Below are 15,527 nucleotides of genomic sequence, written 5' to 3'. Positions count from 1 at the left end.
GTGTCCTCAAGTCCTATATACTGTATAGGATGTGATGACTCACAGGTTCTTAGACTGCCGAAGCGGAGGGGGAGAGAGGCTGAAGGGACCTGTCTAGGATCCAGTGGGGATCATGGTTCGGGTGAATATAGCTCTGTTATTTTAGCTCCCTAGACGAAACAAGCCTTTAAAGGAGAACTATGGGGTTAGGGCTTTTTCAAATAGTTCTCCTAAGGGTAACGGGAGGACACAAACTAGCGTCCTCCCGTCACCATAAGCTCAGTATACTGCGAGCTACAGCTCGCGGTATACTGAGACGCCGCACCCGGGACGGATCCCGACAATTCTGTCTGGATCCACCCAGCTGCGTGAGTGACAGCTGGCTCTGCCTGTCTAGAGGCAGAGCCGGCTGTACACGCCCCCTCCCCCGTCCGTTCCGCCAGTCAGCGCTGGAGGATCGGAGGGGATCCATGCAGGGCGCCGTGAGTCACAGTCACGGCTCTCTGCATGGATTGATCAAGAAGTGAGCGAGCGCCGGTATGTGTTCGCTCACCTCCCGATCTACTGAGCCGACCTGTGACAGTCTCATTGTCACAGGTCGGCTAGAACTATGAGGTGAGTGATTTTCACTCGCCTCATACGTTTCCTTTAAGCTCTTGCTGTGCAGAGGGTAGCCCCACTGCAAGGGTTAAGATTCTGTTTGCCCGGAGTTCTTCTTTACTGACCACCGAGCTGCATTCATCTGTGTTTTTTTATTTCTACCTGGAGTTCAGCTTTAATCTTCTATGTTTGCAGACGAGAGCCCATGTTACTGAAGCAAGATGACCACAGGTGGTATCAATTATAACTGGCTATCCACAAGTCCTGGATGATGCAGCGTATCAACAAGAATGTTCTTTTGGCTGTGCTGACAGCTGCAAGTACCTTGTTTCTCCTGTTTCAGCTGTATTACTACAGATACTATATCTCTGCAAAGGTAACGTATCATTATTGCTAAAAAGTAGATATTGCTGTAAATGTTTTGGAAGCTGTATGACTCGCCTCGTCCATATGAGATGTACTGGCCTTTTCCTGGTCATGCTCAAACGACCAGGAAGTAAAGTCAAACCTGTCAGGGTTATTTACTAATGGGTGAAGAGTAGAGGAGCACCAAAATTACATTTTTAAAACAGGAACTGAAAATAAAAAATGTCAGGCTGAAACCAGAATGTATTTATTTATTTATTTTTTAATAATTTTTTTACTTTTTTTTTAATACATAGGGGGAAATATTAGGGATCTAAGCAGACCTCTGATATTTCCCTTTTAAACTAGAAAAGGGAATTGAGAATGCAGAGTCCTCAATCTCTTTTTCTGCAGCCCCTGTTATCAATGAACAGGAATCCTCTATACTGAGTGTTCCTGTACATTTATAACATGAGGACAGAGTGTGATGACTATAACCACAATCATGAATGAACAGGAGGTGTTGTAGATCACTTCCCATTCATTCATAATTGGGGACACAGTTTGGGATGAGCTTCCAGTATCAGGAAGCCCGGCAGCGAGTCATTACACGCTGCCCAGCTTCCTGAATGTCCAGAAAGCCGGCTTCATGCTCCCTCGTCACCTGGTGATGAGGGAGCACGAAGACGGCTTCCCTGCTTATCGGGAAGCCGGGTGGCGAGTCTTTACACACTGTCCGGGTTTCTGGCTATTCAGGAAGCCAGGTGGCAAGTCATTAGACGCTGCCTGGCTTCCTTAATGGGACTTCCAGTATCGGTATCGGCAAGTACTGGAAATAAATATATATCGGTACTCGATACTGAAAAACCGGTATCAGTGCATCCCTAGACACAGTAAACATACTCTGTCCTCAATTATTTACAAACACTCAGCGATCACTGATCACTGACTGCTTGTACCAACTCTCCATCCTGACTCGCTGTCACAGGAGGCTGAGCGAGCGGTGTCCTGTGACAGCTCTCTCCGCCCCTACACCACTCTCCAGATCTGTCACAGCTGAGCGGAGGTGAGCCTGGTGAGACGCGGGCCACTCACATCGCTCTCCTCCCCCGCACTGCTCGGCCTCCTCTGACAGTTTCTCTCCTCCCTGGTGGATGCTGGGTTGTGTCAGAGGGGACACAGAGCAGCGCGTAGGAGGGGGGGGGACCCAGGGAATGCACCGCAATTTCGGCCGAAAGATGGCACTTTCGGCATTTTGCCAAAAGTGCCATTTTCAGCCAATATGTTTCGGTGCACCCCTAGAGTTTGGAGAAGGTAGGAAAAGGGAACAATTTAGGACAACATAGCTGAACTGAAAAGGTCATGGGAGCATTTCCCCAAATCGGCTTTAGATTTAGTGTATGTGTTTGTTAACCTCTATCATAAGCCTTTTTGTTATTTTGGATAGAGTGGGGAAGTGTTAGTGCTGCTGTTAAGATTGTATTGCTGTTTGAGTTCCCTGTGGGTAGATTTCACATGACTTATTATTATTATTTTATTATCTTATTATTATCTGTTATTTTTATTGTTTTTGTAATTAGCATGGTCCTGCTTTTTCCAAGCTGAAAGGAACTTTCTCAGCACAAGAAGGAACAAATTGGGTAAGCACAAATCACAAGTTATCATTTAACAATTTCAATAAAGCTTTATCACTTCAAATCCACAAAGGTTTTTGTGAGCAATGAAGTATTTTGCCCCATTGTAGCAAGCAAGTTAAATGTCCTGTAGCACCACGATTTAGAATAGACTAATGTTTCTGTGGGCATACTATAAATCTATGCATCTACTGGTTCTTAGCTTAGCTACTACTTTTAAGAAGAACTCCGGTTCAGATTTGTATTAACCCTTGCAGTGGGGCTACCCCTGCACTGCAAGGGTTAAGTGCTCATTAAAGTGACTTTAAAGGCAAAAAAATGTTCCCCTCACCCCAACGTTAATTAAAGCACTTACCTTAAATGATGTATTTTAATCCGATCTTCTTTCCTGTAGTTTGCAGTTTTCTCTCCAGCGCTGCGGTGAATCTCCGATCCAGCACTGACTCCTCTGTCCTTGTGGGAAGGAACTCTGCCACGGTGTCTGCATGTGGGTGCACGCGTCCATAGACTTACCTTGTGTCTTTCCTCGCGTCCCGGCCGAAAATGTGAACTGTGCATGCGCCCGCCCCAAGATGATTTGCGGCCGCCTGTGCAGTTTCACATTTTCGGACGTGAGCGCGCGGGGAACACACAGGTAAGTTTAAAGTGTGACCGGTCCTTACAGCCTCTTTCCCCCTCTGCTGCAGCGGTTTAAGGTCCCTGAGTCATCGCATTCTATACACAATGTATAGGATGTGAGGATGTTGAGGGACACTCTATTGCTGCAGAGGAGGAAACAGGCTGTAGGGAGCGCTGTCACAGTCAGCCGGCTCTGAGGATCAGGTGAGTATAACTTTGTTATTTTTGACCCTAGGCAAAATAGAGCAGTTAACCTTTGCAATGCAGGGGGGTAACTGCACAGGTTACTAAAAATTTTAAACGGAGTTCTTCACACTAGCATTCTCCCATGTGGGCAGCAGGGGGCAGTGTTTTGACTGTTTCAGTGCATCACACTTGAGCTCCGGTGCGTAGTGGAGAAATGTAGCATGTCTGTATTTTCCCGTAGAGTACAGCAAGCCCCCTGAAGGCAGTGTTGAAGGGTGAATGGGGCACATTTAAAACAATTGCTGTCTGTGTTCCCTGGTGGTGTTCTGTGTAGTTCATGTACAGAAAAGTGCAGGACACTGCACATAGTGTAAATGATACCAAAGAATAATCTCCTCCCTAAAGTTTTAGTCCCCTCTGTATAGAAACTTGTGGAGGCCCTTGCCTTCTGCATTTGGCTTCCCCATCCAGTGCATGTCCCAGCTTTATTTATCTCTTTATCTTTTACAACTTTTATTACAGCCTTGTAAAATTCCTGCAGGAGTAGCTGCTGGGAACTAAATTGCTGTTGGCATACACCCCCCACCCAGAACAAAATCTCCAAAAAAAACCCCTGTACCCTACACACAGTGGGCAGGCTGTTGGGAGTCAAGGCAACTGGATTGTTTTCTGGGACAAAATCAGTGTATGTGTGTAGGAAAGGGAGTAGTGGGTAATAGGCAGAGTTCTATAGTCTAGCAGGCAGGGCTGACCATGTCTGTTGGCATTTTAGTGCAGCGAAGGCACTGTGTTGTCAGCCCAAACAGGAAATTAGAAGCACACCATATTTTTGGCTGATCAATGTGTATTTTCCTGTACATGCAGGTTTTTTAAAGGGACAAACATTCTGAAATGTGCATAGATTGTATTTTGTGCCTAGACATACATTTTAATTGAGTTTGCATTTTGAAACTTCTGGCAGAAAGAGCACAACCAAGCTTAGCCCTGGAGGACCATCTTGGCTCTTAGTGTAATAATATCACTGCTAGGTAAACCTAGAATCATTTTGCAGAGGTTACATAATACAGAAAAAGATTGAAACTTACTGAGCAGGTTTAGAAAACAGAAATATATCATGGAATGACTAGATTAATTGTCCAGGTGAATGAATATAGAATGTATGTGTCTGTTGACCTTGTATGTACAAATAAAAAGTGTTTGTTTTCTTTCTACAATCATCCAGCGAGTGGTGAAGAATTTTGTAAATCTGGTTTCCCATCACAATGTCCCAGTGTTTCTGGTGGACGTCGTGGTCCTGCCAGTACTAGCTAAAGATGTGGAACAACTGAGACGCTCTCTGGACAGTACACCGTCTGAATGTCAGTACTTCTGCAAGCAAAGGGATGTCACTACATTTGCACTTCTGGATAAGATGTGGGAGAATAAAGTAAGAATAATGAGATCCCTCTGCAACATATTTCGGGTGGCCACGTGTCATTGATCTTTTTGGGTCTCCTTATTGTAAATATGCACACAGTGAGTAGGTGTACAAGGGAGCGCTCCAGGTTGGGGAAGCCATTTGGTGGTCCCATTTACCCTTTGAAAATGGTGCATGCATACATTTTGATCGTTGTATCGAACACATGCTCCAACCTGAGGAGGAAGACTCTGTTTTCCTTTGTGGCTGTCTCTGGGCAAATATGCTGTTTCCAAAGAAGAATGAAAAAGCATTAGAACAACAAAACACTGGGAACTTGATCAAGGATGTGTAAGTACTGGTACCATTAAGACCACTATAGCAATAACAGGCAGATTTATCAAAACTGGAGCAGACAGAATCTGGAGCACTTTGCCATGGCAACCAATCAGCTTCTCTCTTTCATTTTCAAAGCTAAACTGAACAAACTGAAGAGAGAAGCTGATTGGTTACCATGTGCAACTGCTCCAGTTTTGATAAATGTCCCCCTTTGTATTCTGGTGTGGGATGGTTTGACGTCAGGTATCCACCTCCTCTGCAGTCATTGGTTGCTAGGACCGCCGTCGGTCCTAGCAACTAGTGATGCCACATGTGTTCCCCCATCCCCACCATTACAGGAAGATAGAAAAGTATCTTTTTCCGGTCTCTCCTGCAGCCTGTCCCAACTCCCGGCTCCCGCCTCTGGCCGACTTACTCATAAAACTAAGGTATGCGGGGACAATAATATAAAGGGCCACTGTAAAGGGGCACTCTAATGGGGACCTTACCAAAACCATATAATTTACTGCTTTTTATAAAGGGATTGTTTGGTGATTGTAATGTATTCCTTATATTGTAAAGCGCTGCGCAAACTGTTGGCGCTATATAAATCCTGTATAATAATAATAATTGATCAGAATTCAGTTCAGCCTTTTGGTTTGGCCCTCCACAACGATCCCATTTTCTCATGTAGTCCCTTGAGAAAATGAATTGCCCACCCTGTGGTATGAGATTAATACCTGTAATGATGGTGTTCAGTATATCAATGCCTTTTTTATTTCAAGTGCCTTTTATATAGATTTTTCTCCACAGGCCAAGCTGTCCAGTAAAAGTTACTGTCATCATTGTTATAGGATTTGTCCCAACAATCAGCTTATCTTGATGTGATTTGATTTAAATCTTTTTTTTCCAAATATTTTTGTTGTTGTTGCTGTAACTGCTTAAAGTGTTAGCTGGAGTTTATTCTGTCTGTCTGTCACTTTTTTATGTCGATCTAGGACTACCCTCTCTACAGGGTGTCAACGCTGCTTCATGATTTCAGTTCAGAATGAACATCGTTGTCACCCTATTGTAGGAGGTGGATTTAACAACAGACCTGCTGTCAGGATCAACAGCTAATACAACTTTGTTACAGGAGAGACTCAGAAACACAAAAACTGCTATGTATTTATTTAAATATATATGTATTTATTTTATTTCGTCAATAACTTAAAAAATACCTGTTAAGCTTTTTGAATAATTAAACGATAGAAGCTCCGCAGTTAATCCAGTGTCTCTTACAAGTAGTGCAGCATTGACGATGCAGGTTTACTAGTGGGCTGGATAGGAGCACAGTTGTATTCATTAAAGTAGATCTCCGGGCCATACCTTGTTAGTTTCCAATAGAGTGTGAAGGCTTAGAACCTCTTTCAGATGATTATTGTCTTATGGTTTCCATAACCATAATGTAAGAACATCCAGAATGTAAGAAAATCTCTACAGAGACAGAGGTTTGCCACTCTTCCCACCTTGCTAATTGTTTCCTTTTTTTTAGGGCAGTTTTTTCCGAGCTGCAGAGAAGATGGGATTTCAGTGGCAGAAATATGAGGGGCGAGATCCACGATTGGAAGGAATGGACGACTTGTCAGGTGTCCAAATACCTCTTCATTATATATTCAAGATGACATCTCATACAGTCCATTTAGTAGTGCTTTATGAAAGAAGTGGCAACTACCTGTGGCACGGTCCTTTACGGCTGAAGAGAAATATGGATAGAAAGTTTGCACCTTTCCGAAAGCTTCAATTTGGTCGTTATGCTGGAGCCTATCATAGGTAATTTTTCAGTCTTGCATTTTTTTTCCTTGGATTTTAAGATTTGTTTAAATTGTATTTATTGTCAAACACTAAATATAAATATGTATTTCTGCATTGAATTTCCATACGTTCTATCCCACTCCTAATAACCATATCCATCTAGAAGTTTGTAAGCTTACTTATTATAGATGCTCATAGGATGTACTTCCACAATGCACTGACACAATTTCCCTCAGCCCTTTAAATATGTATTTCCTTGTGTCACCACTCTAACTAAACCTGCCGTCTGAACTACAACTCAACAATCTGAACAATGTAACATGATCATTGCTTGCTGGAAGCAATGCATTGTGGGCTATGTAATCTTGGGAAATTGAGATTGCATCACACCAGAGAAAGAGATGCAAAGCACACTAGGAATCCAGTAAGTTGTTGAAAGTGATGAGCAGACAGAAGGCAGCACTCACTACATAAAATGGATTTTCTCAAGAAAACTCTGATTGCATTATCAAAAACCACTATAGTATGTATTCAATGCATACATGATGATATGATACAATGCTTATCTTATAACAAGGTATTATTAGCTATTACAATGAATGCTGATCTTATAACTAGATAGTGAACAGATTGATAAACTCATTTGTATTGTAATGCTTCAGTCAGCAGTCTTGGGACAGATTGGTGACTAAGTTGTGTTACTTAACTGCAATAAAGAATAATGAGTTCACTGACCTCGTTATGGAGTGCCTGGATCATAATATAGATGTCTGAACAGAATTACAAATCTCTTTGCACTTAAGACCTATGTATGTATTTCAACTGTATGCCTGGAGTATATCTTTAAATCAGAAATTCTTACATGAATGTTGCTCAACCATCTTGGATCTGAATTCTAAACTGGCAATTATTATGATCTTGATAACATTATTTTTTTTGTTTCATATTACTTATTTCAGAGCTGACCTCCTCCAGGTCACTGCTGATGGCCTGAAATTGCAGATCCCGAAAGACCCGTCGCAGTTTTTAGCAGAAATGTCTCAGTCAAGATTTCTTGAGTGCAGATACAGAGAAGCGCGGTCATTCTTTCAGGTAGTTTATAATGCCAAGCTGCTCCTTCTATATGTAGGGAAATTCTATTTCCGTAACTGAGCTGTTTGTTAAGAGTTACTGCTAAAATTCAGTATGTATTTAGCATTAGGATTAGGTCAGGTTATATCCATCATCTAATACCTATATGTTGTCACTTAAGCACTTTATATGCACCCGCTGGGACCCAAATGCAGCATGTTCTGTTTAAGCTTCAATCAAAAACTCCCCATGTTGGCCGTGATGATAGATGTAATATGTTTTGTCTGAGGAGCAGCACATAGAGGAGAGGTGTGAAAGGTCTAAGATGCAGATAGGAAGGGGTGGAAGATGCTAGGAGTTGCATGTTCTTGTGGCATAGGTGTGGATAATGAGATAAAAGGTGTGTTTTGTTTTAGGGTGAATCTCAGTGGTGGAGCATGCTCTTTGCAGCATAATTCAGATCCTGGTGACAAACTCATCATAAACCAAAGCAGAAAATTGCTATCTTCTGTCATACTACTGTGTTTGACAGAACAAAGCAGGAAATGCAAATATGGATATACATGTCAGCTGCATAATAGCTTGTTTGACCGGTGCTCAATTTTCATAGCCAGAACTTTGATTTGTAGAATCTATGAAGAATATATTTGATCTTGAACAGGATGCATTTTGTACACTGTGAGATTTATTTATCTTATGAATTCATTATACACTTTTTTGTTTTCTGTAGTTTATAGGTAGACCCAGTGTAATTTAGAACAATGTTTGAACAGAGTGTAAAACATATTAGACAATGCTCATGTGCGTTTGTTTCTTAGCTCTATCCTGATGACTTATCTCTAGAAGGGATTGATTTCCGAAAGAAGGCCAAAGCATTGCTACAACTGGCAGTTTCCACTTTGAATGTTTTGGGAGTGAGCTTCTGGATCAGCAGTGGTACATGTTTAGGTAATATAAATATATCTTCCATCAAAAAGTCTATGTAAAGTCAAAACTTTTTTCATTTGTGACCTGTTTTATGGACACTATAGGAAGTAGGAGGAAATCTTTCTAAACGTAGGGAAAGCCTCTCTTAAAGTGTAGTTCTTCTACATTTAAACCCCTCCTTATGCCTGTTATGTATTCCCATTCTCACGGCTTACCTAAAAAGAATGACAAAATATTTCTTACCTTTTTGTTTTTTTCCTTGTAACAGGATCATATATAGGATTGCAAGCTATCCTGAACAATTCAGAGGGTCAAACTCTATTCCCCCTCATTAACATTCAATGCAGAACACAAGCCTTGAACACTTTGTTAGGACAGACAGTGTTTACAACTGATAATGTAATCTGCCAGCACAGTATTGACAGGGTTAATTATGGCAAACATTCCTCAGCACCCTCCTTAACCTTACATAAGGGAAAGCTAGGTAGCATTGTTTGTGCCATATGAATGAAAACGTGTTACAGCTATAAAGTAGGTGTTTTCCAAATGTGGCTGGAAAAGTGGAAATATACATAGTGCTCACCGTGTGTTACCATCTCCCCTGGATCTACCAAAAGCTATGTAGTGCAAGAGTCTGCCAAATTGAATGTACAGTTTAGGTAGTTCCTCTTATCAATTGTATGGTCAGATTGTGACTTGTAGGGTGGGCTTTAGACAGTTGTCACTGTAACAAGTGTCCCCATTTTAATATTTCTCTTCTGTTCCTGTTCTGGCTGATTATTGCACACATTAAAGTGGAACTACACCCTCCTGCCCTTTACAGCCAAGGAAGGTGCCATTTTAGCTTCTATTTGGATTGCAGTTGCCATGGTGCTGCACATGTGATCAGCTATGACACCGACAACCTTGACATGACATTAAAATGGTGGGTAAAGTTCCTGATAATGGTCACCAGGACAAGTAGAGAGGGTGAATCTCCCTAGCAGGGACATAGACCACAATTAAATATGACAGTGGTTCTAACCCCTCGCCACTTGATTCAAAACTGAGATAAACTTTTGCCTTTACATTTAAATACATGTTTCTTCTAATGAAATGTTTGTGTTTATGTGCATTTATTTCTGTTTTATTGTTTTTTTTTTATTTCTATTGTATTGTTTATCTGTTTTTAAAATTTTTATTTTATTATTGATATTTATATAGCGCTGACAATTTATGCAGCGATTTACATAGTTGCACATTCACATTAGTCCCTGCCCTTAAAGGAGAACTATGGGGTTCTATCTTTTTTTATGAATGCATTCCTTAGGCTAAATAAGTAAATAATGTAATTTACTTTAATTAGCCAAAATGCACAGTAAGGCTGTAAAACCTTATTTTAGGTGGTGGGCGGGGCTAAGCGCCGCAATGAGAAGACATCCCGACGTATCTGACGGGATCCTCCCCACTGATGACTGACAGTGATTCTTGAGAGCTGCTGCGCGTCCACGAATATATGGACATGCGCAGCAGCTCTCTCCTTACCTGCACGTCCCCGTGTGCCAGCTCCTTCCCCCCTCTCTCTCTCTCTCTCTCTCTCTCTCCCTGCCGACACTGACATACCAAAATGACCAGTACAATGATCGTGGATCGCTGATGACAGAGGGGAAGGAGCTCTCTCTCTCTCTTCAGCATTTATTAAGGAGCTTACAATCTAAGGTCCCTATCTCACATGCATACATACAGGGCCAATTTAGACCGCAGCCAATTAACCTTCCAGCATACCTTTTGGAGTGTGGGAGGAAACCAGTGTACGCAAGCACAGGGAGAACATACAAACTTCTTGTAGATGGTGTCATGACCTGGTTACAAACTGGGGACCTCCAGTGCTGCAAGGTAGAAGTGCTAACCACTATTAATGGTTTTGTATATGATTTGTCATCCACTGGATCAACTGTGCATTTTAGCGTACTGTGGATGCAGATTTTCAAAGATTTTACTTGCTTTTCTATTGACTGAACCTAATGGACATCTCTTTTTGTTATGTAACTGCACTTTTTATAGATATCTGAAATTCACCAAGGTAATAGGATAAGTAAGCATTAATATTTTTTTTTTTTGTAGGATGGTATCGGCAGTGTAATATTATTCCTTACAGTAAAGATGTGGATTTAGGCATATTCATAAAGAACTACAAACCTGAACTAATTCCAGCATTCCAGAAAGCTGGCCTCCCACTTAAGCACAGGTTTGGGAAGGTCAGTGGTTTTTGTTTTTTAACCATTGTCAAAAGTGTTTATGTAAAATCTACTTTTTAAATGATTACACGTATAGTAGATGATTTTTCAATTTAGTATTGTTATCAACTAATTCAGGCTATTTTATTTTTTGCCACCACATAATTAGTGGATTGTGGTCCCAGAGTTTTGTCTTCTATTTATACACCGATCTGCCATAACATTATGACTAGGGATGCACCGATACTAATATCGGTGCCGATACTGAGTACTCGTATTCGCCCAAATCCTCCAATACCTTCCCCGATACCAGATCTTTCGGTCAGAGGGAGATTTCCTCTGGCCGGCAGTGCCACGAGTGAATATGTAGCCGGCTTCCTGGCTAGCTAGCCATGCAAGTGGAAGTACTGGTATCAGTACTCTGTATCGGCGAGTACCAAAAGATAAATATCTGTACTCGTACTAGATACCGAAAAACAGGTATCAGTGCATCCCTAATTATGACCACTGACAAGTGAAGTGAATAACATTGATTATCTTGTGACAATGGCACCTGGAAGTGGGTGAGATATATTAGGCAGCAAGTGAACATTTTGTCCCTGAAGTTAATGTGTAATGGGCAAGTGTAAGGATTTGAGCAACTTTAAAAAAAAGACCAAATTGTGATGGCTAGAAGACTGGGGCAGAGAAACTCCAAAACTTCAGGTCTTGTGGGATGTTCCTGGTCTGCAGTGGTCAGGACTTATCAAATGTGGTCCCAGGAAGGAAAACTGGTGAACCAGCAAAAGGGTCATTGGCAGCCAAGACTTATTGATGCACGTGGGGAGCGAAGGCTGGCAAGTGTAGTCTGATTCAATAGAAGACATACTGTAGCTCAAATTGCTAGGCATACAAAAAGATTAAAAGAAAGTGTCTGTTTTCTGTAATAGCCCATTAGATTCTTTCTGATATTTTCTGCTACAGGTTAGAAAAGTACAGCCAGTGTTGGATAACACTTCCACTTTATCTCTTGTGTATACACATACACATATACACACACACCTCCTTTTTTGTCTTTCATTCCACATAAAGTGGATCTTTCAGTATAAATGACACATATAGATGTGTGTGCTTGTTTCTGCCACAAGGAAAGGTTTGTCTTAAAGTAGTCCAGCAGATGGCGTTGCCACTTCACTTTAATGCCTCACTGATACAGGCCTTAGTATACCTGCTATTATTTGGTAGCTACATACAAGAAAGCTATTATTTACATCAATGCAAAAATAGTTAAATGTCCAGTGTGATGTCTGGTTGCCCAAGTCAAGTTTACATGGGCAGAAATGAGCAAGACGGCAACATTTTTATAGGTCTGATCTTTAAAATTCTGAATAACATTGTGCTTGCTAATGTTGGATGTTTGCTCATTAAAGGCAGATGTCACCCAGAACATCCAATGTATTTTGTTGGACCTGTTGGTATCCTATCCAGACTTTGCAAATATTTGAATATATGCAATTTTATTCAAGTCTAGTTTAAAGGAGAACTATGGGGTACACTGTTTTGAATTTTTAGTTTCCTTATGATACAGGAATAGATTTTGCAATGTACTTCCGACGAATCGACGATGGAAAACGTTGGCAACGTTTTCCATCGTCGATTTTAATCGACTTAATCGAATAATTGTTGCAGCTCTATTGTACTCCTGTATTCAAAAATGCACCATAAGCTTACAATTCAATGTAATATACTGTGCTCTGTGCTGAGAAGCGATCCCGACACTATTGCCGGGATCCTCCTCTTCTATTGAGTGACAGCAGCTTCTAGGAGCTGCTGCTCATTCATGAGAACCTGTGTAGATGCTGCAGCTCAGGGCACATTCTATCAGAGTTAACACTTGCACATCCATCCTGCAGTTTGTCTGCTCTCACCAGACAATATACATACCACATTGGCACTAAGACCTGTCAGTTAAGCTTGTCCTTCACTCTGTTGTCTTTCTCTCTTCTTCTCCTCCCTGTGTATGTCCCAAGACAGCAGAGAGCTTAGTGCCGATGTGGCATGTGTATTGTCAGGACATAACAGTGTGGAGGAGACGGGAGGGGGAACGAAAGAAACTGCAGGTTGGATGTGCAAGTGTACGTAGACTTGTGACCTGACATGAATTAACTCTGATAGGATGAGCCCTGAGCTGCTGTGTCTGCATAGGTTCATATGAACGCGCTTCAGCTCCTACAAGTTGCTGTCACTCAATGGCAGAGGAAGATTCAGACAGTATTGTCGGGATCACTTCTTAGCACATAGCTTAGCCCCGCTTACAGTATATTATATTGAATTGTAAGCTTGTGTGCATTTTTAATTACAGGAGTACATTGCAAAATGTATTTCTGTATCATATGGAAAGTAAAAATGCAAAAAAGATGTACCCCATAGTTCTCCTTTTAATATGGTTGCTACCAACCATATCAATGTATTTGTTTATCATGGCATTTATTTCTTCTGATTTGTTTTTAGGTGGAAGATAGTTTGGAGCTCTCCTTTCTCGGGAGTGATGATGTGAAACTCGACATATTTTTCTTCTATGAAGAAGCCGATTATATGTGGAATGGGGGAACGCAGGCTAAAAGTGGAAAGAAATTCAAGTATGAATATTTTGTATTATTCTGTTTAGGAGCAAAGAACCATTTCTTGCTGCACAGCATTTCAAGTGTATTTCCACTTTTGCAGTCAAATTTGAGAAAACCCCTCAATATGTTTGTTATGTGATCCTATTCACAAAGCATAAAGAAATAAAAAAAAATATTTCTTATGAAAGCTAGCCAAGCGTTCCAAGTGGACCTGAATTTCTCCTCCGTGTTGTTAAGGGATGAGGAGAGGTCTTCCATGCGGTATATTTCATCTACTTTCGTCATCCACATACGAAGGGAGGGTGGATTTTCTTACCTTTTTTAAGATGTTTTGTTAAAGCAGGCAAGATGGCTGTTTTCCAGGTTTTTCTCTGCACCTTCTGTCCTAATAGGAAGGCTTAAAGTGACATTAAACCCTCAGATTTTTTAACATAAACCAATACTGTAATGTGTGCCTTACTGTAATCCATGGTTGTTTCCCTTCTCTTTGCTGCTTTTCCTTTTAAATCTGTATCTGTTCTCATGCTGGGGGAGAACATCCCTTTGCAGCTTAGTGCCTCTTCCTGTAGTGCTGGCTCAGGTTGCAAACCAACACACAGACACCATGTATCCCTTTCAGAGACAAGGCAGTCTGCTGCAAAGGGATGTTCTCCCCCAGCATGAGAACAGATACAGATTTAAAAGGAAAAGCAGCAAAGAGAAGGGAAACAACCATGGATTACAGTAAGGCACACATTACAGTATTGGTTTATGTTAAAAAATCTGAGGGTTTAATGTCACTTTTTAAGATTGAAATTTGAGGATTGTGGTTCTCTCATTCACTTAATTTACATGCAATGGACAAACCACCTCAGACCCCTCACGGCATTTCCTAACATTGCCAAGAAAGATGAAAGTTAAAACCCTAACCCAAGTAAAAGCAATTTAAACTGCATGAAGCATTTTTTAAATATTTTTTAAGCTTATGCTATGTGAGTGATAACATAATATAGGTAACAAACATAATATAGGTTTTATCCCAGTTTGGCTGCAAAAGTGGAAATACATTTTAAGTTGAGGCCCAAAAATAGGTTTAATTGTCTACATTGAATAAATTTAGGTTCCAAACACTATAGTAAGGAAAACTTACCGAAAACACAAAACTGTTTCCCCTATATTAAATTATAAAACATTATTACCCAATTTTTTGGTAAAATATAAAAGACGGGGTCACGTCGGGTAAAAAGACACCAAACATGTCAAGCCTTAAAATTGCGCGAAACCTCAAAAAACTACAATAACCAAAATTGGCCATAAGCGACGCTTTAAAAGCTTTTACCACTCATTGGTTTAGTGTTAACAGTGATTGATGGCCCTAGAATTATTGCTCGCACTCCGACGTTTGCGGAGATCTGTAACGCGTGCGCTATGGGCAAAAACTTCGTTTGTATACCCACATGTTTGTATGTGGGGACGGGGAACCTTAAAAAAAAAGTTAGTTTTTTGGGTTTTCTTTAAATTGTTTTTATATGTGACTTTAATTTAAATTGTTTTTGTAACTTTAATTTTTTTTCACTTAACTTTATTGCTATCACATAGGGAGATAACAAGCCCCATATGTGATAGCTAATTTACAGTGACAAGTCCTTTTTATGGAGACATCAGGGGAGTGACAGATGAATGCGGAAGTGATGTAATATACATTACTTCCTGCATTCTGGCAATGGGGAGGAGATCAGAGGGAGATCGTGTACTGCACTCCAGTCAGAGCCGCTGTGCAGGTCCTGGGCTCACAGCGGAGCACGAGATCGCCGGCTGCAACGGAGGGGGGGGGGGGGGGGGCCCCCCCACCGCATCTTAA

The 15,527-nt window shown here is 41.1% G+C and overlaps 1 protein-coding gene across 1 annotated transcript in view; it reads left to right on the top strand.

Annotated features, from left to right (window-relative positions):
* The first annotated feature begins 799 nt into the window (after positions 1–799).
* Positions 800–15,527, top strand: part of FKTN (fukutin) — a 15,443-nt gene continuing 715 nt past the window's right edge. Inside the window, exons 1-8 of the mRNA XM_018565466.1 lie at positions 800–955; positions 2,505–2,564; positions 4,585–4,788; positions 6,611–6,888; positions 7,830–7,962; positions 8,760–8,889; positions 10,972–11,105; positions 13,575–13,702. Of these exons, the coding sequence (XP_018420968.1) occupies positions 848–955; positions 2,505–2,564; positions 4,585–4,788; positions 6,611–6,888; positions 7,830–7,962; positions 8,760–8,889; positions 10,972–11,105; positions 13,575–13,702 (1,175 nt within the window). The 5' untranslated portion in view covers positions 800–847. The remainder of the gene's footprint in view (positions 956–2,504; positions 2,565–4,584; positions 4,789–6,610; positions 6,889–7,829; positions 7,963–8,759; positions 8,890–10,971; positions 11,106–13,574; positions 13,703–15,527) is intronic.

The sequence above is a fragment of the Nanorana parkeri genome, unplaced genomic scaffold (assembly GCF_000935625.1).
Source record: "Nanorana parkeri isolate BGI_ZX_2015 unplaced genomic scaffold, ASM93562v1 scaffold850, whole genome shotgun sequence".
NCBI classification, from domain to species: domain Eukaryota; kingdom Metazoa; phylum Chordata; class Amphibia; order Anura; family Dicroglossidae; genus Nanorana; species Nanorana parkeri.
Note: the sequence above shows the minus strand (reverse complement) of the source record. Positions and strands in the feature narration are given on the sequence as shown.